Source organism: Culex pipiens, chromosome 1, assembly GCF_016801865.2.
Source record: "Culex pipiens pallens isolate TS chromosome 1, TS_CPP_V2, whole genome shotgun sequence".
Classification (NCBI taxonomy): Eukaryota; Metazoa; Arthropoda; class Insecta; order Diptera; family Culicidae; genus Culex; species Culex pipiens.
In genome coordinates, this window is record NC_068937.1 from 75,742,969 (window position 1) to 75,766,210 (window position 23,242).

The window sequence follows — 23,242 nt, forward strand, 5'->3', positions numbered from 1 at the left end:
TCTGACAAGTTTTAAATGGTGGATTGTGTTCAAGCGGCATTTTACGGTCCTGGATGAAATTTTAAAATTTGCGATTCAATCACACGTTTCGGCAATTTAAAGTGTATCATTCTTTGGTAATTGAAAATTGTGTGAAGCGGATTTCCGACAGCTGGAGATACTTGTGCTAGGGGGGATAACGGGATTCCGGATTTTCTGCGAGAGGCCACTGTGAAAAAAGAGGAAGGAGAAAAAAAGCTATCCAAGATGGCCTTCAACAACAAAAATCCTCCATGGCAAAGAAACGCCGGGATGCAAGCCATAAGTATGTAGTGATTTTATATGTAAATTTGAGTGAAGTTAAATTTAATTTGATTTTTTTTAATTTAATTTGTCTTATTTACGCAGGCATGGGTTTCCCGCAGGCTCAGCCAGTTTTCAATCAAAATATTGGTAAGAAAACGTTCAAATATATAAAAAAAATGCAGGTGGTTAAGTTACACATGACCAGAAGGGGCAGGGGGGGGGGGGGGGCAGAATGGACCATGGGGGCAGAACGGGCCACCCTTGGGTTTGGGCTTTAGAATGGTTTTAGGCCAACTGTAAGGCAAGGGTTTTATAAAGGATGTCAAATAGCATCACCATACCGAAAACGACGTTTGAATTCATTGCATTTTTCGAATAATGAGCAAAACTGTAAATTTAATGACAAAACCACGCAAATGTTGTTTATTTCGAAGTTCTTAAATAAGCTTTCTGAAAAGTTTGATTGTTTGAAAAAGTTTGCTCAATGCTTATTACGTTACTATATATGGGTCATTCCATCTCAACTGTGCACGAAAAAGTGCAAATTTGAAAATTACCCTCTCCGATCCTGCTCAAATTTGGCAGAGCTGTTGATACTATCAAAACATGCAAGAATCCCGAATTTCATCCAAATCGGACCACCCCCTCCATTTTTGTACCCTCCCAAAAAATCGACTTTTTGCCGATTTTTGAGCAAAACCCCTATCTTCAAACGGCGATAACTCAGGAACCACAAATCTTAGAGGGTCGGTCTTAGACTCAATTTTGAAGGAAATTGGACGTAGAATCCATTTCCGTGATCGAAATGTTGATTAATTTATTTTTTCTACCTGTATTGCGCAATTGAAAACTTTAAACGGCCGTATCTCAAAACACCCCAACTTATTTTTTTGATTTGACCTCACCATCGTGTTCCCCGGCCAATTTTACATAAGAATCACTTATCGACAGAAATGAATATGTTTCGTTCCAGAGATATCGAATTTTACAGTTTTGTGTTTTCGAGATTACCTACATCAGCTTCATTCGCCGCATCTGCTAGAAGCACACAGGCGGGCTGATCAATAACTGCTACCTGGTGTTCTGGGAGATGATTAATTTAATTTATATTTTTATAATTTTACGCAAATATTTATTCAAATGGCTAATAGGGGAAATTCTCGTATGTTTGGCAGATTAAGTCCTCGCTCCTAGTTTCGTCCAATTTGCTCATTTTCACTATTCAAACAACAAATTTTGCAAAACTTTTGATAGAAATTTGCATCTTCACTTCTTATTGGGCTATTTATCACTCCATTTGAGTTGAAAGCGCTTTTAATCAGCTGTAATTGAATGCCAAAGCGCTGATATTGCAACATTAGAGGAGCGCTGGAATTAGATGCTGTTCCCCTACCTTCATCTATCCATTCCATCAATCCATTTGCGATAGAAATATTTATTGGGTTATTTTGAATGCACCATTTTTTCACGTGTTGCTAACCGTTTTAGAGTACCTCCGAGGCCATGACTAGGGCCTTTATGGGCGGTGGCAAAATAGTGCCATTCAGCAAAAACCACAAAACCTGCTTTATTATTATTATTATTGTTGAAGTTTATTATTGACACTTTACCATAATTTGGCAAATCTGATTTATGGTTTAAAAGATTGATCATATTAAATCAATTTTTATATTGTGAGCCAGCTCCATTTGATTAAAAGATGATTTTGGTTAAGGTACATTTAATTTAAAAAAAATCCTAATACGTGAGGACAGCAGCCGTATTGTGTTCCAAGAATCCAAGAATGAAAGAAGAAAAAAAAACTGTTGCTCGGACGGTGTCGAAATCATCGCAACTAAATTTGGGGAATTAGCCGCTTTGCAGCAGATCAAACTTTGTGATTTTCTTACATTTTTCAGTTTTATACTTTCCAGAAATCCTTTTCCTTTTGTGATCGTCCTTCACTAGAGTACAACGTATCAACAAATTTTATTCATTTTAATTTATATTATTTACTCAATAATGTATCGTGCACTTATTGTTCAGTGTTACTAACAAGATTAATTGCATTTTCCTGCTCGCTTCGTCGGAATCCAATTCTGCCCTTAATGTTTCATTATTGCTCTGTCCTGTGGGTTAGCACAGAAATTCACCTAATTAATTTTTTTGAGCAGATAAACATTCGCGATTAAACTCCAGTTTCCTACAGTGTTATACAGTTAATTTTTGCCCAATTTGATAAAGTTTATTTATGATGAAATATTATTTAAATAAATGACCAGGTAGCAGTTATTGATCAGCCCGCCTGTGTGCAGATGCGGCGAATGAAGCTGATGTAGATAATCTCGAAAACACAAAACTTTAAAATTCGATATCTCTGGAACGAAACATATTCATTTCTGTCGATAAGTGATTCTTATGTAAAATTGGCCGGGGAACACGATGGTGAGGTCAAATCAAAAAAATAAGTTGGGGTGTTTTGAGATACGGCCGTTTAAAGTTTTCAATTGCGCAATACAGGTAGAAAAAATAAATTAATCAACATTTCGATCACGGAAATGGATTCTACGTCCAATTTCCTTCAAAATTGAGTCTAAGACCGACCCTCTAAGATTTGTGGTTCCTGAGTTATCGCCGTTTGAAGATAGGGGTTTTGCTCAAAAATCGGCTAAAAGTCGATTTTTTGGGAGGGTACAAAAATGGAGGGGGTGGTCCGATTTGGATGAAATTCGGGATTCTTGCATGTTTTGATAGTATCAACAGCCCTGCCAAATTTGAGCAGGATCGGAGAGGGTAATTTTCAAATGCTGTTCCGCTTCAGATGGAATGACCCATATGCTATTTACTATCAAGGTATACAAACAACAACGGAACCTTAAAATCATTTAGAGGCTTGGTGGTGGAAGTGTTAAATTAAAATCCACTTGGGGGCAGAATGGACCACCCTTTTCCTGCCTTATAAAAACAATCAAAATTTTTAAAATTTGGGCTAAGGGGTGCCCAACCTTTTGGCCCTGCGGGCCAGAACTGGTTTTTCTGAAGCAGTCTCGGGCCGGAACTAATATTTGATAAAAGTTGAAAAAGTAAACACATTTTTTTATCCCTGGGCTTTGTCATAATGAGTATCATAGGTTTGATGCTTATTTGGCAAGGAGTATGATTTGATCCGATGTGGAATTAAAATCGAAGTTTTCAGTATATTGCTGAAGCTTCCATTTTTACACATGGACACCACTTCATGCTACGAGAACCCACTTTGACGCAGTCTCAGGGCTTAATCGATGACCGGTAAGCTGTCATCGAGACAAGGAGGTTCTCCGATAGTGGAAATATCACATTTGTACAATGAACCGCTACATATGTGATTTTTCCCTATCTTAATGTGGGTGTCAGGTTAGCATGCAGGTTTTTAAAAAATCAGTTTTTGTAGAATTTAGGATTTTAACTATAAATATCAACTTTTAATACTTTGCATTTAGTTATTTAGGGACAAAATTAGTAATAGTGAATTTAGTAATCCTATCAGAATCGGTAATTTTCATTCAAGTAGCATAAAAACCATTCTGATTTGTCAATATTTCCATAGAGTCTCGATCAATCAATAGTGAAATGATATCGGACTAAATTCGTTGATCTGTTGAACTAACGACTGTCGGATTATGATTGTATCGACCATTGTTGCGAATCGAGGATCTACTGGAATTCTGACGATCAAATGGTCGTCTCTTTTTCAATTCACGGCTTCTAAAATATGAAATGTTAATCTATTTTTTTTGTTTTTTTTTTTAAGAAGCCAGACAGGTTTTAAAAGAAACGTTCTAGATTTTTGGCTATTAATTAAAATGTCGGGGATTTGAGATAAGAGATGCTTTCGGATATGTTACTTTAAATCTTGTATTCAATTCAAGTTAGGTAGTTATCCGCAAATGAATATTTGGACTTATATGAATAATTGAACATTTTGGACTTATAAATAACACACAACTGTGCATTTATTCTAGAGTCAGATCCATAATAATTATTCAATAAACAACACGATTATTCAATAAACAACAAGATTGAAACACATTTAAAATGCTTTAATTCATTCTACTCTACTCACTTGTATGCATAGTACCAATGATCGGTAAAGATAAACAGAATGAACTCATTATGTACTTATTTTACTTAAAATTACAAAAAGAACACAGTTCTTTAGTTTACTGTATTTTCGAACATCATAATCAATGAAAATCGTGAAAATATGGACAAAATTCTGAATTCCATAATCATTCTGCCTTTCCAGAAATTCGGCCTTTTGAGACGTTCTGCCTTCTGAGCAAAAGACAAAATTCGGCCTTCCGAGATTCTGCCTTTTGAGTTTCGGCCTTTTGAGGCAATCCCAAATCGGCCGACTGTAACTGACAAAATCGCTTGATAAGAGCATCATTACCGGTGCGTTGCGGAAATTGTTGCTATTCTGTTAACCCGTAACGCTTCTATTTTAGTTTAGTCACCCAGTCCCACACCGGTCGTTGCCAAATTGGGTTAGCAATTTACAACCCGGCAACCTTACCGGTGGTTGCTGAACTATTCTGTTCGGCAGTTTGATGAAAGTGTTTTCAATAATTTTTTTTCAATGAGGTCATTCCAAATATTTTTCAAATGTTTATGTTCATGCTGGCCAATCTGAAACCGGTTACCGGTGGCCCCTTGGGGACACTTTCGGAATATGAGAGAAACCTATCATCCGACATTTCAAACTTCATGAAATTGAAAGATATGTCAATCTATGGTCATGCCTTTGTTCGCTGATCCATTCTGGCCAATCTTGAACCGGTTACCAGTGGCCCCTTGGGGACACTTCCAAATATGAGAGAAACGTCGTAAGAGAAACCCTATCATCCGACATATCAAACTTCATGAAATTGAAAGATATGTCAATCTGCGGTCATGCCGATGTTCTCTAACCCATTCTGGCCACTCTGGAACCGGTCACCGGTGGCTCCTTGGGAACAATTCCCATGTTAGAAATCCTAACATCCGACATATTAAACTTCATAAAATTGAATTATATGACAATCTACGGTCATGCCATTGACCCAGTCTGGTCACTCTTGAACCGATTACACAGTCCAACAAGATTTTGTCTCTGAGAAGAGAATATGTGTTCCTAGTAGATTTTTGCCTGCTGAATCCGATAATTATCGGTGGTCCCTTGTCATCTGTCATTTATCAAATTTTCATATTCCGGAAGTGTCCCAAATGACCGCCTGTAATCGAATCCAGAGTGGCCAGAATGGGTCAGAGTTTAACGGCATGAGCATAGATTGTCATATCTTACAATTTCATGAAGTTTAAAATGTCGAATGATAGGTTTCTCCGATTTCTCTCATATTCAGGAAGTGTCCCCAAGGGGCCACCGGTAATCGGTTCCAGATTGGCCAGAATGGATCAGAGAACATCGGCATGACCATCATTCAATTTCAAGAAGTTTGAAATGTCCAATGAAAGGTTTCTCTCATATTCCGGAAGTGTCCCCAAGTGGCCACTAATAACCGGTTACAGAGTGGCCAGAATGGAGCAACGAACAACGGCACGGCCAAAGATTCTCATATCATTCAATTTCATGAAGTTTGATATGCAACACGATGGGGTTTCATAGAAAAGTCAAGTTGGCCGTTTATCGGGTCTCTGGTAACCGGTTCCAGGTTACCTGTACTTGGCCAGTAACACTCCACAGTGATTCTGGCAATCGTGTAATGTATTTTAGTAAGTTTTTATGGATAAATTTGAACTATCATGAGTGTAATATTATCGTATATTCGTGAAAATCGTTAAAACATGAACTTTTTGGATGTTCCGGATTTCCGGAACCGGTATGTCACCTGGCCCTGATATTAAATTTGTTATCAAAGTACAGGTAAATAACTGGTGAATGCAACCCGGAGCACCCTGATTGGTTGAAATTTGCCAGAGATAGAGGTCGTCAAAGTTGGGGTCTCAAAAAGATCTTTTTTCTTTTGTAGTAGATTCCACGTGGCCACAGTGGTTTCGGAAAGGGGACATCCTAAGTTTTCATTTGAGACTAAGAGAACCGGATTTCGTCAAAAACTGGATTTCGAAAAGGACCCCAATACATTATGTGTGATTATTTTAATACCAAGGGAAAATTAAGGACCGGGACCGTGGTGTAGGGGTAAGCGTGGTTGCCTCTCACCCAGTCGGCCTGGGTTCGATCCCAGAAGGTCCCGGTGGCAAATTTTGAGACGAGATTTGTCTGATCACGCCTTCCGTCGGACGGGAAGTAAATGTTGGCCCCGGACTAACCTAAAAAGGTTAGGTCGTTAGCTCAGTCCAGGTGTAGGAGTCGTCTCCCTGGGTCCTGCCTCGGTGGAGTCGCTGGTAGGCAGTTGGACTAATAATCCAAAGGTCGTCAGTTCGAATCCCGGGGTGGATGGAAGCTAAGGTGTAAAAAGAGATTTGCAATTGCCTCAACAATCAAGCCATCGAACACCTAGTTTCGAGTAGGAATCTCGCAATCGAGAACGCCAAGGCAATGCTGTAGAGCGAAAAAATTTCTTTTTTTTTTTGGAAAATTAAGGAACAATTAGAATTTTGGCCTCAACCCAAAAGTCCTTCAGAACTAGCCCAAATGTATTCTATTCAATGCAATAATGTAAAACAATTTGAAGTAAATAAAATAAATGTAATCAGTTAATAATAAAACTAAAAATACAACAAAGATGAAGAGCATCAAAATGTATATATTATAATTATTATAAGAATGTTCAATATAGACATAAAATTTAAATCTTTCAAAACTAGACAAAAACTTAACCTACCAGGAAAATGTTATCTATTTTTTTTGAAGATAATCGGAATACATTTTTTTTTTTTTTTTTTGAAAATTTAACATTTTCATTTGTTTTTGTTTGCAAGGCTGCTTGGTATTTAGAAAATGTTCTTGTTTATATTCATTTTCTGTTCAAGTTTATTTTTATTTTCTATTTTTGGCTTTAGTAGTACAGACTACTGATAGAAAGTTTAAAAATGAATTGGTTCAATTTCTGGTCTGAGCAGCGGTTCATTTTCGGCCGTTTAAAAAAAAAAAATTAAAATAACAAGCCATAGTCGCAACATTTGAATGCAAAAAGTGTTTTAAAATGCATTTTACACAAGTTCAGTTGTTTTGCGAAACGAAACGAAAATTTTAACGAAAAAAAAACTTCGAAAATTCAGGTGATTTTTAAATCAACCCAAACATGCTAAAAATGATACTAAACGAAGGGAAATGCATTTTAAATTGATTTTAGCTGATTGCACATAAATTTCCATTGAAATTTTGAAAAAAAAAAATTTGCCGCCTGATTTTTTGGGCTAACGGCCAGTAACATTCCAGAGTGGTTCAGATTTTTTGTTTTTAGTAACTTTTATTTATCAATTTCAACTATCTTAAGTGCAATGGAATCGAATATACGTGAAAAATAGTACAAAAATTAACTTTTTAGATTTTCCGGATCTTGGGAACCGGTAGGTCACCTGTCCAAAACTAGATTTTTGATGATTTTTTTTTAATTTAGGGAGAAAAGGATCCCATTACAATACTTCATTTGTGATCAACTAAAATTGTTTTTTTTTTAAATAAATATCAAAGGAAGGTTGAAATATTGCTTATTGCTTTAAATTTTTATTTAATTTTTGTTTGTTGCTAATTTTATACTTTTTTGTGTTTTTCCAATGATTTTATTTTGTTATAACAAAACTGATTCTTTTATTCCTTTGTTCTTTCCAATTTGTTGGATTTGAATCTTTTTTTATCCAATTTACGAAACAAAAAATGAATGAGTTGTTAAAATTTTCAGGCCGATTACATTATTAAACTTGTTTTCGGGTCCGGATAGCGTCAGTTTTCGGACGGGCAGCCTCCCACTCCTGCAACACCGGCGAAGGTCTTCTTACTGCTGGCTTCCAAACCAGGAATCGTGTTCAACCGGACCGGTCAGAAGCTGGCGGACATTTCTTGCCAATTTCGTCATTCCCGTTAACACCCATCTCGTAAAGTCCGGCGGCCTCAATGCAGATTCACGGATGGTTTAACGGTCACCTAGTGCAACAATTCTGTTTCGGGACGGCGAGAATCGACCATGAATTTCGTGGTAAAAAAACGGAACGAGAACGTAAACGGAACATAACTGTCGCGAACTGCTCCGTTCGGAGCAAACCCCAACGTTTTGGCCTATACGAGACCTTCCCACGATGCCACTGGATGTTCTCGTCAGCGTACGTGCCCTAGTCCGGTGTTCCGTCTCAGCGGTTCTTAATTCTGCGATGTGACCACTTGATGAGCTAAAAATGCATCCAGGAGCAGCTGCGTAAGTTTAACGTGGCCACATCGCCGGGTGATTTGATAAACACGGAAGTTCCCTTCCAGGTGAGGAACACCCGGACGCTGTTGAATCCGCTGCGGCCGGTTCCCGAACAGCAGTTGATAGACCTCGTTAACCAGTGGCAGCACGAACAATCCCGTATTGAATCCGGACCAGGGTTCATCTCAGGCTCTTCGTTTAGAACTGCCCCCGGGAAGAGACCCGTCGGAAGACCGCGAATGTTACGAATGCGACACAACCCGAACCCGCCACTACTTTGGGGGTTGCGGTTGCGACACCCCGCTCTGCTGGGACTGCTTCGAAAAAATCTACCGATCGGGGAACATTGGCCAACACTTTCGTCAAACCTATTTTTTTCGCGACAAGGAATTTTCAACTTGGAACGCCGAAAAAAACAAAGAAACATAAAAAAACACAGAAGTTACTGCTGCTTGGTTCGTACTTTGACAGTTCCAAGTTTTAGTTGCGTTGCTAGTGCGTTGCCAAATTTGGTAACTCGCTCCCAACAGGGGCGTTACGTTTTAGTTTAGCAACGCATTTGGCAACGACCGGTGTGGGAGCAAAGTTACTAACACGCGTTACAAAACCCTAAAACCTGCCTAATACTCACGCTGGTAAGGTTGCTCTAAATCGATGGATTTAAAAGGCGTTCTGGATGTATCCGGCCTGCCGGATCAACCGGAATCAGCCTACTCATAAAACAACCATAACTTTTATTCAAAATTACATTTCCACGCATAAATACAAACTTTTTGTGTAAAAACTTGTTTCTTTATGTGTGTGCGTGCAACGACGAGTGAGCGTTGGTCGACTACAGCAGGGTTGACCAAAGTATGGCCCGCGAGGTCATTTTTTGTGGCCCGCGGACCCGTTTTGAATGATCATGTAAAATTGCCATTTGGCGTGATTTTATAATTCCTAGAAATTAATGTTAAGTTTATGCCTATTTTGTGAACCTTTTTAGATTTTGTTAATATAAAACTAATCAAAGTATGCAAAATCCATTCTTCCATCCCGATTATATGAAACAAAAAATCAAACCATCCACATTAACGACCCCCGGGTCTTTTGTGGTCTCTATTGCAAGTTTCTGCTCGAACCTAGGAGTCCGAAGGCTTGAATGGGGAGAGCACCCAAACCTCTTTCTACTCCAAGGAACCTTCCACCCCAGTGTTTGAACTGACGACCTTCGGATTGCGAGTCCAACCGCCGCCAGCGATTTCACCGGAGTAGGCTTGGTTTGGTGTGTTGTTTGTACTTATGGCATGGAGACGACTCCTACATCTGGAATGACTTAACGGCCTAACAACAACCAAGGCCGGGACCGACATTTTACTTCCTCATCCGATGGAAGGTTGCAGCAGATGGGAATCGAACCCAGAATCATCCGCTTACAAAGCGGACAGCGTAACCATTCGGCCACGCACTGCCATGAAACATGAAACAAATATTGTGTTAAAAATCTATCATATCGTAACACGTTTAAGAGCGAGTCCACGAGCAAAGCATACCCATCTCGCATCGACCTCACCAATCTGCCTGAAATTTTCAGGGGTTGTTTGTACATATAAAACTAGCATCTGGCCAAAATATGAGCACTCTAGGTCAACGGGAAGTGGGGCAAATCGGGACACTAAGTTTGAAGGTTTAAAAACGTTAAAAATCTTAAAAAGGCTATAACTTAGGCAAAATTTGATTCAATTTAAAAATTCAAAATGCATCTGAAAGGGCTTAAAATGCAACAAAATGCAGGGTAGAGCATCCAAATTGGTCAAACCTAAAGGGAGTTATTGGCATTTTAGTGAAAAAATAGCATAATTTTCAAACTCAAATAAAAAAATGTTCCATCCAGATATCAACTCGGTTCGACCTGCAGCTTGTAGGGGACATCTGGGACTATCATTTGAAACTAAGAACGCTTTGGGTAAGGCAGTTTAACATATTAAAACGTAACTTAATCCACCTTTAGGTGGTTGGTGCCTTCCTCTCATTTATAGAGTGATATGGATCTCCCATAACGTGATCGCAGCACCTAAGAGGTCCTAATAAAAATAAGTGACGAGTAAAAAAACAGACTTCCTACAGTTTGTCAAGATTATAAAGACACCGCCTTTCAGGAAAATGGCATCCCTCTACAAGGCTATTTCGTGGCGGTCAGACGGGACCATTTGAGGTTATGTAAATTCAGACCATTTTTTAATCTGCTTGTAATTTTAGATAGGCAAGTCAGATCTTTAAAATTCTTAATTCACAAGAAAGGTCTTCTCATATGCTTTCTAAAAATATATAACATGTGAGGGTTTCATGAAAAAACCACCCTTTTTACCATAATTTTAATTTAATATGAAACAGTTTTATTAACATAACTTTTCAAATACACGATAAAACTGCATGAATTTAAATAGCAACGTAGGGGACGTTAAGACGGATCGATTAAAACCATTCCGGCCAAAATCGGTTGAGCCTGTGACAAGATATTTCAGTGACATTGATTTGGTACACATGTCTACATACAGCCAAACACACAGACATTTGCTCAGCTGGTGATTCTGAGTCGATATGTACAAATGAAGGTAGGTCTAGGAGGTCTAACTAAAAAGTTCGTTTTTCGAGTGATTTTATAGCCTTTCCTCAGTAAAGTGAGGAAGGCAAAAAGACACTTATACTTTTAGTGAATTTTTTGGTTGTAAATTTTTGCTCGGAGGACCCCTTAAATCGACATTTTCGGTGATATTTTCATCATATTCGTGTTTCTGAGACAATTTTACAATAGAAACATGCATAAAAATGATTATTTTCATCCGGGGTTTTTTTTTCCCGGAGACGGGTTAACTTTAAAAAATTAAAGTTAAAAAAAATTAAGAAGCTGCTTTTTTTCTGGTGTCATCTAGTATCCTTGGAAACGAACTTGATTTTCAATAAATGTGATTCAAAGATTTTTTTTAACTATTGTATTTTTGGTAAACTTTTGAATAACATGCTTAGGTCCAAAACATTGTAACAAAACACCGCGACATAAGAAATATCAACAGATAAACACGACTCAACACTAGGAAAGATTTCAGGAGAAAACTATACACAGTAAAATAACAACTAGTTTTTGAATTCAAACTAAAAATAAAACAGTTTTTGCTTTAATTAATGTGGATAGGCACACTGTAGATGGTTAGGCGCTTATACTTACATCAAACCCTACGTAATGTACCACCCCCGGCACGAACACTCAAAGCGTGTTCTAGCGTGCTGCTCGTACTGACTCAGAGCAAGGGTGAGATGTAGGTGTAAGGGCAGTGCGTGTTCGTCGGGAACCTGGTGCATAAGATCGGTCAAGGCCCGTTCTTACACTGAAAATTGCGAAAATTTACTGGTTCCAAATCTTAGTTCTTAAATGGTTCCAAATTTCAATCTGACTTATGACTCTAATTTTATGGTTCCATTGTTGGTTCTTTACTGGTTCCATATTTATTATCACTCTAATTTTATAAAACAATGATATAATGGCTCTCACAAGTCGTGGTTTCAACCAATCAGGCTCATATTTGTGTCTACTGGATACACTCCTGCCATGATAGTGGCTTTGGTTATGGACGCTCCTTTGCAAGTTTGATTCTGGGGTGTAAAAGTAAATTATGGATAAACATTACTTTTTTGCTCGTAGGTTGCCATTAACACCAAAATTAATATTTATTCAGATTTCTTTCGACGTTCCATTGGGAATGAGTTGGGCTACAATGTCCTTTCATTAGGTTTGACCAAAATTAAGAATATACCCAGAATCCAGGGCCGTACCATTGTTCCCAACTCCTTTCAGCCCATGGGTAACAATGAGACAATTTGATTTTTCTTCATTAAACGTTTCAAAATCTATGGAAATCATTAAAAACATGAAATGGAAGTGATTTTTGGCATATTTATTGAGTTTTTTTAACTTCATTTAACCAATAATATAAAGTTATTTGGTATAAATATATGGATTTTACAAAATTTAAATACTTGTTAGTATAACTTTTGTTAATAAAAGTTTCAAGTTAAAAAATGGTTTTGAAATGTCCAAGGCAAGTAACTGCAATGAAACAACACAAGAACGTGATGTTTAGCTAGAAAAATACTGATTTCGTAGAGTGTCTCATTGTTCCCCAACTGTCTAATTCCAGAGTTTTTTTTAAAGGACCTATAAACTATTGTCTTTCATATGTTTATAGGACCTAATTAAAAAAAAATCTAGAATAGTTCTTGCCAAGTGCGTCTAAATTAGACAGTTGAATGACTCTGGCTGTAGAAATCAGATCGATCTCATATTTTGGGCAATGTTAGAACACATTAAAAGAAAGGAAATGCATCAAAAAGCTCATTAAAACGTGCTGATGAAAAAAATACAAAAATCGTTGAAAGTTAAAAACCAAAAGTGTCTCATTGATGACTACCCCATCCTAAACGAAAATAAAGTAAGGTTAAATTTTGTCAGCCAGCAAAATCAAATGGTGCGCTAGTGTGCGTACGCGAAACGTCATAAAGCATAGAGGTTTCTAGGTGCGAATGTATTGCGTGTACGTACACGAACAAGATTGAGGTTAAATTTTGTCCGGCCAGCAAAATCAAATGATGCGCTAGTGTGCGTACGCGAAACGTCATAAAGCTCTAAAGAGCTATTGCCGTTCAAGAGCCAAACGACAGGCGACACCTAGTGTTGAGTAGCAGAACAGAGCGAAGAATGTCGATTGAAATTTCCACCCTTTGAGGTTATGTATGCGAATTCTGTTTTGTTAAATTCCAGCGTTGAGAACAACTTTTGAGCAAAAATTCGAGCTGATACTTTGTTAACTTTTGATGCTCTATCATTTTAAACAATATTATTTTTTCAAAATTATTTTTTTTCAAATTTTTTTTTATTGCGTTAATTTATAGAGGGCAAAGAGTTAACAATCGTACTACTTGAATTTTTTCTCAAAAGTTGTTCTATGAGCTGTAAATTCAATTTTAAGTTTGCATTCCTATGTAACCGAACAGCGAAAATTTGAATCGTCATTCTTCGATGCTTTGCGCCACCTGTCGGAATTTTTGAGCTTTTGATCGCGAATAGGCCCCCAAAACCAAAGCTAAAAAGGGTGCGGGACATTTCGCCGAATGTCGTTTCGCCGACGGTCATTTCGCCGAAGGTCATTTCGCCGAATGTCGTTTCGCCGCATGGGACGTTTCGCCGAATGGGACGTTTCGCCGAATTGACAAATAATCGTATAATAAATATTTAAAATGGACACAAATTGTATTAAAATATTTTGAAAAAGTATAATGTCCCTAAAAGGTGATTTTGCAATCTTTTTTTTAAAAAATATTTTTTTGTTTCTTAGTATGTTATTTTTATAAGTTTATGCATTATTATATCCATAAACAATCGATTTAAAAATAATCTAGTTGAAAAAAAATCTGCGAGTTTTTGCATTCTTTCAAACTTGAGCAGTTATTTAATTTCAGCATATAATTTCTGTGAGTTTTTGCATTAATTTCTGTTAGTTTTTTGCATTCTTGTTTAAATATATCATTTAAATTATTGCTGTGAGTTTTTGCGTTCTGTTAACCATGAGCAGTTCTTTTAATTTTCTGCTTATTATTTTGATAAATTTCTGTTAGTTTTTGCATTTTTTTGTTTTTTAAGCATAATATTTGTATAATTTTTGTAAGTTTTTGTATTCTTTCCAACATGAACAGTTCTTTTATTTTTTGCTTAAAATTTTGAATATTTCTGTTTGTTTTTGCATTCTTTGTTTTTTAAGCAAATTATTTTTATAATTTTTGTGAGTTTTTGCATTCTTTCAAACATGAGCAGTTCTTTTAATTGGCTGCTTATAATTTAGATTATTTCTGTTTGTTTTTGCATTCTTTGTTTTTCAAGCAAATTATTTGTATAATTTTTGGGAGTTTTCGCATTCTTTCAAACATGAGCAGTTCTTTTGGTTTTCAGCACAACATTTTACAAAATTGCTGTTAGTTTTTGCATTCTATATTTTTGGCATACTTTTCAAATATTTCGGTGAGTTTATGCATTTTTAGTTTTTTAAGCATATTATTTCTATAATTTTTGGGAGGTTTTGCATTTTTTCAAACATGAGCAGTTATTTCGATTTTTAGCATAACATTTTGAAAAATTTCTGTTAGTTTTTGCATTCTTATTTTTTTAAGCAAATTATTTGTATTATTTCTGTGAGTTTATGCATTCTTTGAAACATGAGACGTTCTTTACTTTTTTAAATTATTATATTATTATCTTGCCACTCCTTCTCAAGTTTGCATGAGTGAATTACAAGATGGCACTGCAGCGAACAAATAGCATAAATTATACAAAAAAGTTATTTTTTATTCAATTCGGCGAAACGTCCATTCGGCGAAATGACTTTCGGCGAAACGTACCATTCGGCGAAACGACATTCGGCGAAATGACCGTCGGCGAAACGACATTCGGCGAAACGTACCAGATCCGCTAAAAACTCGATTCGCCACCTACATTCGAGTAGGAGAACTTTGGTGCAAGGTTACGATTACGTTTTTGCGCGATATGTGCAAAGGTGCGTGAAAACTATTTTAATGTTTTTTAAAAGAAAATTGATCTTTTGGAATAAAATAAAGTTAACAGGTGGTAAGAAATAAAAAGTTCTATCGATTGACTTTTTGATTTTTTTGCTAAGTTGCCTTTTTCATTGAAAATTCTGAGATCCGGATTGAAAACGCGAGAATGAGGTTAGATTGCAAATTTTTAAAATCATTCCAATTACCATTTTTCAAGCAGAGCTTTGCTTTTATGGTAGAAGTGACTTTAAAAAATATTCGTCCACTTGAATAATCTACATTCTCAATTGATTAGTTAGGTTTTGGTTGATTAAAACATTCCATTATTTTGAATCACATAATGAACAGGTTAAATCGGCAATCACAAAAATATTATCGTTTATATCAATTAAGCTATTTATTTCTTACCTAAAAATGGTATATCTATATTTGCTATAAATGTCGATTTTATGATGAAATAAAACAATTTCAAATTTCAAACCAATTTACTCGCTGTAGGTTATAATGAAAACATCACCCCAAGATTGAGCGCCCTCTAGTGGGGGGTAATTATGACGTTTGACTGCCTATAGCATAGGCTATGTATAAATAAGTGTTTCAATACGCAATTTTTGCTTCACGTCGGTGTTTGTGAAATGCACGTTTTGTTTGAAACTTCAAAGCTTTTTAAATTCACATTTAAGTTTTGTTCACCGATTCAATTTTTGTTTTTCAACAGGCTTGCAGCAGCAGCAGAACCTGTCACTGATACCGCAGATGGGACAGATTTACTCCCAGACGGTGCAGTACCCGACGTCGCGGCAAATCAATACGATTGCTTTCCAAAACCAACCTCAGGCCCAACCATCGGCGCAGATGGGTGGCCAGAATGCGTCCAAATTTAACCCGAATCAGCGTGTTTTCAGCGGAACGGGTCACGTCACCAAGGTCCAAAACGATTTTGGCTTTATCGACGAGGAGGTATTTTTCCATAAGAATGTCTGCAAAGGTGCGTTTCCTAAAGTTGGAGATCGGGTATTGGTAGAGGCAGCGTACAACCAAAACATGCCCTTCAAGTGGAACGCTACTCGCGTCCAGGTGCTACAATCAGCGGCCTCGTCCAGTGGTGGCGTAGGCAGCAGCAGCACCTCGCGTCACAACATTGGTGGCGGAGGCGGTTACAACAACTCGCAACAGATGTCGAGCGGGGATCGTTCCGGACGGAACCGTTATTCGCCGACGCGGAAATCGCCAGATCGTCACCGTTCCTCGAATCATGATTCTCGCCAGCGAGAAGTTGATGTGAGTAATATACAAGCTTTGATCCGGTCGTTTTAAGGGTGAAAATATTGTTGCTTTATCCACAGGACGATGACCGGCGCCGACGACGTGACGATAGGGACGGCGATCGGTACAGGGAAAAACATCGCGATCGTACGCCGGATCGCGAACGCAGGGAACGTGAGAGAAGCCCGGTGCGCAAGCAGTCGCCCAAGCGCCGTAAGACTCGTCCGATTCCTCGTTACATGGTGCAAATGCCGAAGCAACTCTTGACGCAGTAATGTTCTTTAAAGCTAGAAAATTGATGGGTTGTGTATTTGAAAATGTCTTTATCTTTCAGAACTCGCGTGGATATCCTGGAGCTACGTCGTCGGTACCTTACACTTTACATCCCGTCTGACTTTTTCACCTCTGAGGTTCGTTGGATCGAAGCCTTCCCGCCGAATGAGCCGTTTTCGATCAACAACCCGTGCGCTTTCCACGTGATGCATAAAGAAGTGGAACCGCTCGTGCCAGTTTCGGCAAACGATCTGGAACCGGCCGATGCCGACTATCTGTACAGCGCCAAAGTCATGTTGATGGCCACTCCTCCGATGGCGGAGTTTTACCAGAAATGCTTCGCCACCGCGGAAGACCGCGACCGTTACGAGGACCTGGTGCACCCGACGCGTCTGATAAGCTTCCTCGTTGGAATACGAGGCAAGGGCGAAACGATGTCGATTGGCGGCCCGTGGTCGCCCTCGCTGGACGGTGAAAATCCGCAGTCGGATCCGAATGTGCTGATCAAGACGGCCATTCGCACCTGCAAGGGACTGACTGGAATCGATCTTTCCAATTGCTCGCGCTGGTGAGTACCGCTTGTCCGAGCCGCAAACTGATTTTTTAAATTTCTTTTGTGTTTTTTTGGCTCGGAAATGCGTTTTCGGTGAACATGTCCGCCGTTGTGCTCCATTTTTACCGAATTCCGTTTCCGTCAATCTTGTTTTAACAGCAGTAAGTATTTAGAGTTGGATGTTTGACGGGTTTTCGATCAATTGTAATCTCGATTCCAAAAGCATTCACCAAAAAAGTAGTCATCATAGTAGCAAGTAATCGTGGGTGAAGCATTTTCAGCTAATGTCCGCGGAGGTCTTGTTACGTTTATATTTTTGTTGTATTCGAACGAAACCGTCCACACTTATTGTTTTGCTAGAGAGATTAGAGGTCCAACGAAGAGCCTATCCGTTTGAACTGAGTGTTTTTAATTCCTAATCATTTCTATATATCCTCACATCAATCTCCCCGCCATTTTCGTTGAAGTTTAATCTGAAATCAACTACTATACCTATACCAACACAGGTACCGTTTCGTGGAGCTCTATTATCGTCGTTCAGAAACCTACCACAAGGGTCGTTTGATTCCAGCACGTATCGAAACGGTGGTTATCTTTCTACCCGATATCCGTTCCTGTCAGCCAACGCGTCCGGAATGGGATGAGCTGCATCTTAGTTACAAATCACATTTGGAGCGTATAATTGATAGTCAGAGTTCCGATAGTCCGGTTCCACCTGCAGTAGCAGCCGCACCATCAACAGAGGCACCAGAACCGACAGCATCAACAGTTACAGCCGATTCTCCATCTCCGCCAGCAGCAGCAGCAACAGCAGCGGAACCAGCAGCTGCTGCCGACGAAGAGTCAACTGATAAAACTGTCGATACACCTTCGTCTACTTCTGACATCGTAAAACCATCGGCCGAACCCGCTGAACCAGCTGCTGACCCCAAGGATGATACTGAGGACGACAAGGCCGCCGACGACGTCGTCGAAGTCACTGAAAAGGCACATTCATACATTTATCTTTCTTAAGTCCATAGACACTGTTTAGCCTCGCTGATGTGATTGATCTCCAAGCTACCCTTTGGAAGCTTACCATTTCTAATGAGTTTGTTAACTTAAAGCAAACAAGAAAAAAAAGACAAATCAATCGATCTATTTGTATGCTTGGGTCTGGGTGATTGATTTGTGTGCATCTGAGCGAACGGGAATGTGTGTGTCTGTGTGGATGGTTTGGGATACTTTGCGCAACACTAATGTGTGCCACAAATCGAGACCCGCAGAACGCAGTTAATTATCAGTCTCCCCACCCGTTTTCTCTTTTTCTCTCTCTGTGTACGCTGTGTAACAGGAGGAACCGGAGGTGGTCATACTAGACGAGTCGGACGAAGAGGAACCGAAAAAGGAACCGACTCCATACGCGCAGCTGGATGTAAAAAAACTGAAGGTCCCGGAGCTGCGGACGGAACTGCAAGCGCGGGATCTGCCAACCGATGGTAGGTGTTTGGGATTGAAAACTTCAGGAGACAAAAATTATAAAATATCTAGATTTGTCGTTTTACGAGAGTCTTCAATCTGGGTCCTTTAAGAAGTTGAACTCCACCCCAACAAAACTGGAAAAAATGCGGGTAGTCTCCGCGGATTAGAAATCTTAATATGTATTGGTTGATTTTAGATTCAGTTTTAACACAAAAAAGGAGTCGTAGAACGTGTATACTAAATTATTTTTGAACCTCTACCCGTAGGCGTCAAGAATGTGCTGGTTACGCGTTTGACCAAGGCGCTGAAGGAGGAACAAGAAGAAGCCGAAAAGAAGCAGGCTCCTGAAGCGGCCACTGGGGAGCCCAAGTCCGACGACAAGCCTGCTGCGAACGAGGAGACACCTGCCCAGGAAGAGAAGAAACCGACGGAAGAAAAATCAGCAGAGAAGGATTCCGCCGATGCTGCCACTCCGGAAGATACGGCCAACCCCGTCGAAAAGGAAGCCGAAGAGGACTTTGAAACCATGGACAACGTGGACATGTCCGAGGTGACGGTGATTGATGAATATGATTCCAAGGCGGAAGAGAAAACCAAACCCGAACCGGTCAAGTTGACCGAAAAGGAGCGCCAATTGCTGGAGAAACGGTACTCGCTGCCGGAGCAACCCCACATCATTGTGCACCCGTCGCGTACAGCCAAGTCCGGCAAATTTGACTGCGCCGTCATGTCGCTTTCGGTGCTGTTAGATTACCGCCCAGAGGATTCCAAGGAGCACTCGTTCGAGGTGTCAATGTTTGCGGAATTGTTTAATGAAATGTTGACTCGGGACTTTGGCTTTAACATCTACAAAGCGTTGCACATGTTGCCCGCCAAGAAAGAAGAGGAGAAAAAAGAGAAAGAGGTGACGATTGACTTGGACGCCGTCGACGATAAGAAGGTCAACGGAGAAGGAGCAAAGGACAAAGCCGGCGAGGAGGACACGGTCAAATCCACCAATGACAAGGACGAAAAGGACAAGTCCAAGGAGCGTGACACCCGCAAGAGATCTCGCTTCGACGATCCGACGGAAGACGAACGGCGCCGGCGCGAGAGGGAAAAGGAACGCGCCAAGCTTTACACCGCTGACCGCGAACTGTTGCTTTCATTCACCTACTTTGACGTTAGCCACTGCGGCTATATCTTTGAGAAGGACATTGAAGATCTGTTCTACACGATAGGACTGCATCTGTCCCGTTCGCAGATTCGCCGGCTGGTGTCGAAAGCCGTCACCCGTGACTCGCTATACTATCGCAAACTGACCGATAAGGTCAAGGAGGACGACGATGTCGTTGAGATTACCGACGAAAAGTCTCCAGAAAAAGAGGAAAAGGATGCCGACAAAGCAGAAGCCAACGCGGACGAAAAAAAGATGGAAGTCGTAGAAAAGATTGACGATACGACTGCTGCTGCTGCTGCCGCTACCACGGTGGAAATTCCCGAAGCAGAGCTAAAGGAGATATCAACGGGTAACAGCAACTACAAGGAGCAACTGAAAGCAAACCTGCAGCTGGTTCTGAACGCCGACGCCGGCGAAGACGACAAGCCACCGGCAAAGAAGATCAAACTCGACGCGACGGCAACAGAGGACGGTGTTCCCGAGACAGAAAGTGGTAAGAATTGGCTAGGTTTGTTTTCTCCCCCATTCTTGGTTTGAACATAAAATTATCCACTTGTAGGAATTGTATCCCACAACGGGGGCGTCGTCAATATCCCGAAGCTGCTTGAACAGATGCGTCGGCTGGAAAAGTCGCGCGAAGAAGCGGAACTGTTGCTGGTAGATCTGCGCAAGCAAAACACTGAGTTGACTCGCAGCAATGCCCGAGCAAACGAAAAAATTAAGGACCAGAGCACAGATCTTAAGAACACGGCTAAGAAACTCGCCGAAACGGAGCAAAATTTGCGCGAAATAACGGTAAGATAGGAGAAGTGATAAAAATTGCGTTGATTCTGATGCCGTTTTTACCCTTTTTTCCAGAGAAAATACAACGAATATTTTTCAACGGTGTCGAACATCTACGATCGTGTCAGTTTGGTGCTGAATCGCACCGAATCATCGTCGAAGCGCTCTTCGTCCATCACCTCGTCTAAACGGGGAAGGTAAGTTTGAAGAACGCGAATTAAAGGCAAATAGCAAAACAAACAAAACCATACTTTTACAGCTCGCGCGATCGCTCCAGCCGAAAGGACACAAAACCCAAAGACAAAGAGGCTGATCCGGGCAAGGCCAAGGAGAACAACGGTGCCGACGCCGCTCCTAAGCCGAGCGAGAAAAAGTCGGACGATAGTTCGGACGTTGAGCTGGTCGTCGCAAGCAGTGACTCCAAGGAGAGCGTTGAGACGATGGACGTGGACGTGGCCAGCGGTCAAAATGACGAGTCGGCTAAGACAGCAGCGGACGAAAAGGAGGACGCACCGGAGGAAGCGCAAAAGGAATGAACTATTTGAATAAATGATTATGCAACAAACATCGATCCATGAATCGTCACACATATTTATATCCTTGCTTACAATGTAATTCTTCTGAATGTAAGAGAACATAAGTAATAAAATACTTAAACTAAACAGCGTAAAACAGCATTTTTTATGTTGCTTGATTACAGCATTGTGAGGTAAAGTATGCCGATTTTATCCCTTATCCCCGAATCCCATATCCCCGAAAATTATTTCCCCGAAAATCATTTTCCCTAAAATTCCACATCCCCGAAAATCATTTTCCCGAAAGTTCCATATCCCCGAATGTCATTTACCTGAATGGCCATCAGTTTGTTGACAGCTCTTGCTCAATCAACATCGTAGCAAAGTTGCTCTTGGGTTCAAATCCTTATCGTTTCGCTGACAAGTTATTCGCGGGACGGTTAACTCGCGCGGTTCCCACTCCGTAAATGGGAAAGAAAAAGCCCGTGGTGCCGGTGGACGGCCCTCCGGGAATAAAAAGATACACGTTGGAGCGCTTTGACTACAACAAGGAGAAGCTGAAAGCTAACCTCACTTTGAACAAAAGTGCGAATGGTTCCCTCGCTGAGATCAGCAAAAACACTTCCCTTCGCCGTGGAGTTTCGCTAACTGACCTGCGGAAGGCAGGTAACCAATCCAATTCCTCTGCCAGCCAGGGGTCTACCCAGCCCGCGGTTCCAGTTTCCAACGAATTTGGAATTCTCCCCATGGACGACTTTGGTGACGTGAGCGTTGTGGCTGGGTCACCAAAACCGAAGGAGACAAGTGTCAAAAAATCTCGCTGTCCTCCGATTACAGTGCGGAACAAGTCCGTCATGGAAATCAACAGACTTGTTTCCCGCCTCGGTGATGCCGACAAGTTTCGCCTTCGGAACCTCACGAACGCTGTCCAGATCAAGATCTCTTGTTCTGAGCTTTACAACCTCGTTACCAAAGAGCTGAAAAACATCAACGCAGAGTTCTTCTCGCACTCGACTCCCGATGAGACGGCACTGAAAATCGTTTTGTCGGGACTGCCAGCATTGGAACTGGATGAGCTGGAAGCTGAGCTGGGAATGTACGGTGTGCACCCCCGAGAGCTGAAGATCCTCTCCAAATCTAAAGACAGAGACAGCGCCTTGTACCTGCTGAACTTCACGAAGGGTTCCGTAAAGCTGACCGAGCTTCGCGAGATCAAGGCTATCTTCAACGTCGTGGTGTGGTGGCGATACTACACTCGCAAGAAGACGGATGTCATCCAGTGCTTTCGATGCCAAAAGTTTGGCCACGGAAGTCGTCACTGCAACATGCCGGTAAGATGTGTGAAGTGTGGAGAAAGTCACGGCTCGAACGAGTGTCAGCTGCCAACGAAAGCTGAGCTGGAGAAAGCTCCGGAAGCGGTGCGTCAAATGGTGAAATGTGCAAACTGCAATCAGAACCACACTGCCAACTTCAAGGACTGCACTGCTCGCCAGACGTTCCTTAAGAACCAGGAGAAGAAAGCTGCTCGAACCTCCGAGAAAAGGCCTACGCCACGTACGCAGCTGCGCACGTTTACTTCGACACCTGTCAACCCGAACGTGTCATTCGCTGGGGCAACCGCAGGCGCTGCTCTCGGTGCTGCCGCTAGTGCTGCTACTGGTGCTGCCTCCGGTTCAACCGCCGGAAATCCCCAGATCACAGCTGAAGACGACCTCTTTACCATGTCAGAATTCCTTTCCCTAGCGAGGGAAATGTACAGCGATCTCAAAAAGTGTACAACAAGAGAAGAGCAGTTCTTTGCTTTGCATGAACTGATGGTTAAGTACATTTTCGTTCACTAATTCACGCAAGCTCAAACTGCTAAACTGGAACCGTTCGAAATAAAACGATGGAACTAGCCGAGTTCATCGTGGAGGAGAAAATTGATGTTGCGGTGATAACCGAAACGTGGCTCGAACAAAAAATCTCCCTATTTGTTGATGGGTATTCCGTGGAGAGGTTTGATCGACCGGCAGAAGCAGCGGAAAGGGGTGGCGGG

At 40.6% G+C, this 23,242-nt stretch overlaps 1 protein-coding gene across 1 annotated transcript; it reads left to right on the forward strand.

Annotated features, from left to right (window-relative positions):
* On the forward strand, nucleotides 1–21,361 carry LOC120425615 (cell division cycle and apoptosis regulator protein 1-like). The gene is made up of 11 exons (XM_039590198.2): nucleotides 1–304; nucleotides 388–432; nucleotides 15,913–16,475; nucleotides 16,541–16,731; nucleotides 16,795–17,301; nucleotides 17,793–18,273; nucleotides 18,620–18,764; nucleotides 19,014–20,399; nucleotides 20,466–20,701; nucleotides 20,765–20,886; nucleotides 20,949–21,361. The coding sequence occupies exons 1-11, from the start codon at nucleotides 247–249 to the stop codon at nucleotides 21,223–21,225; spliced, it is 4,011 nt and encodes a 1,336-aa protein (XP_039446132.1). The 5' UTR covers nucleotides 1–246; the 3' UTR covers nucleotides 21,226–21,361.
* Nucleotides 21,362–23,242: the final 1,881 nt, after the last annotated feature.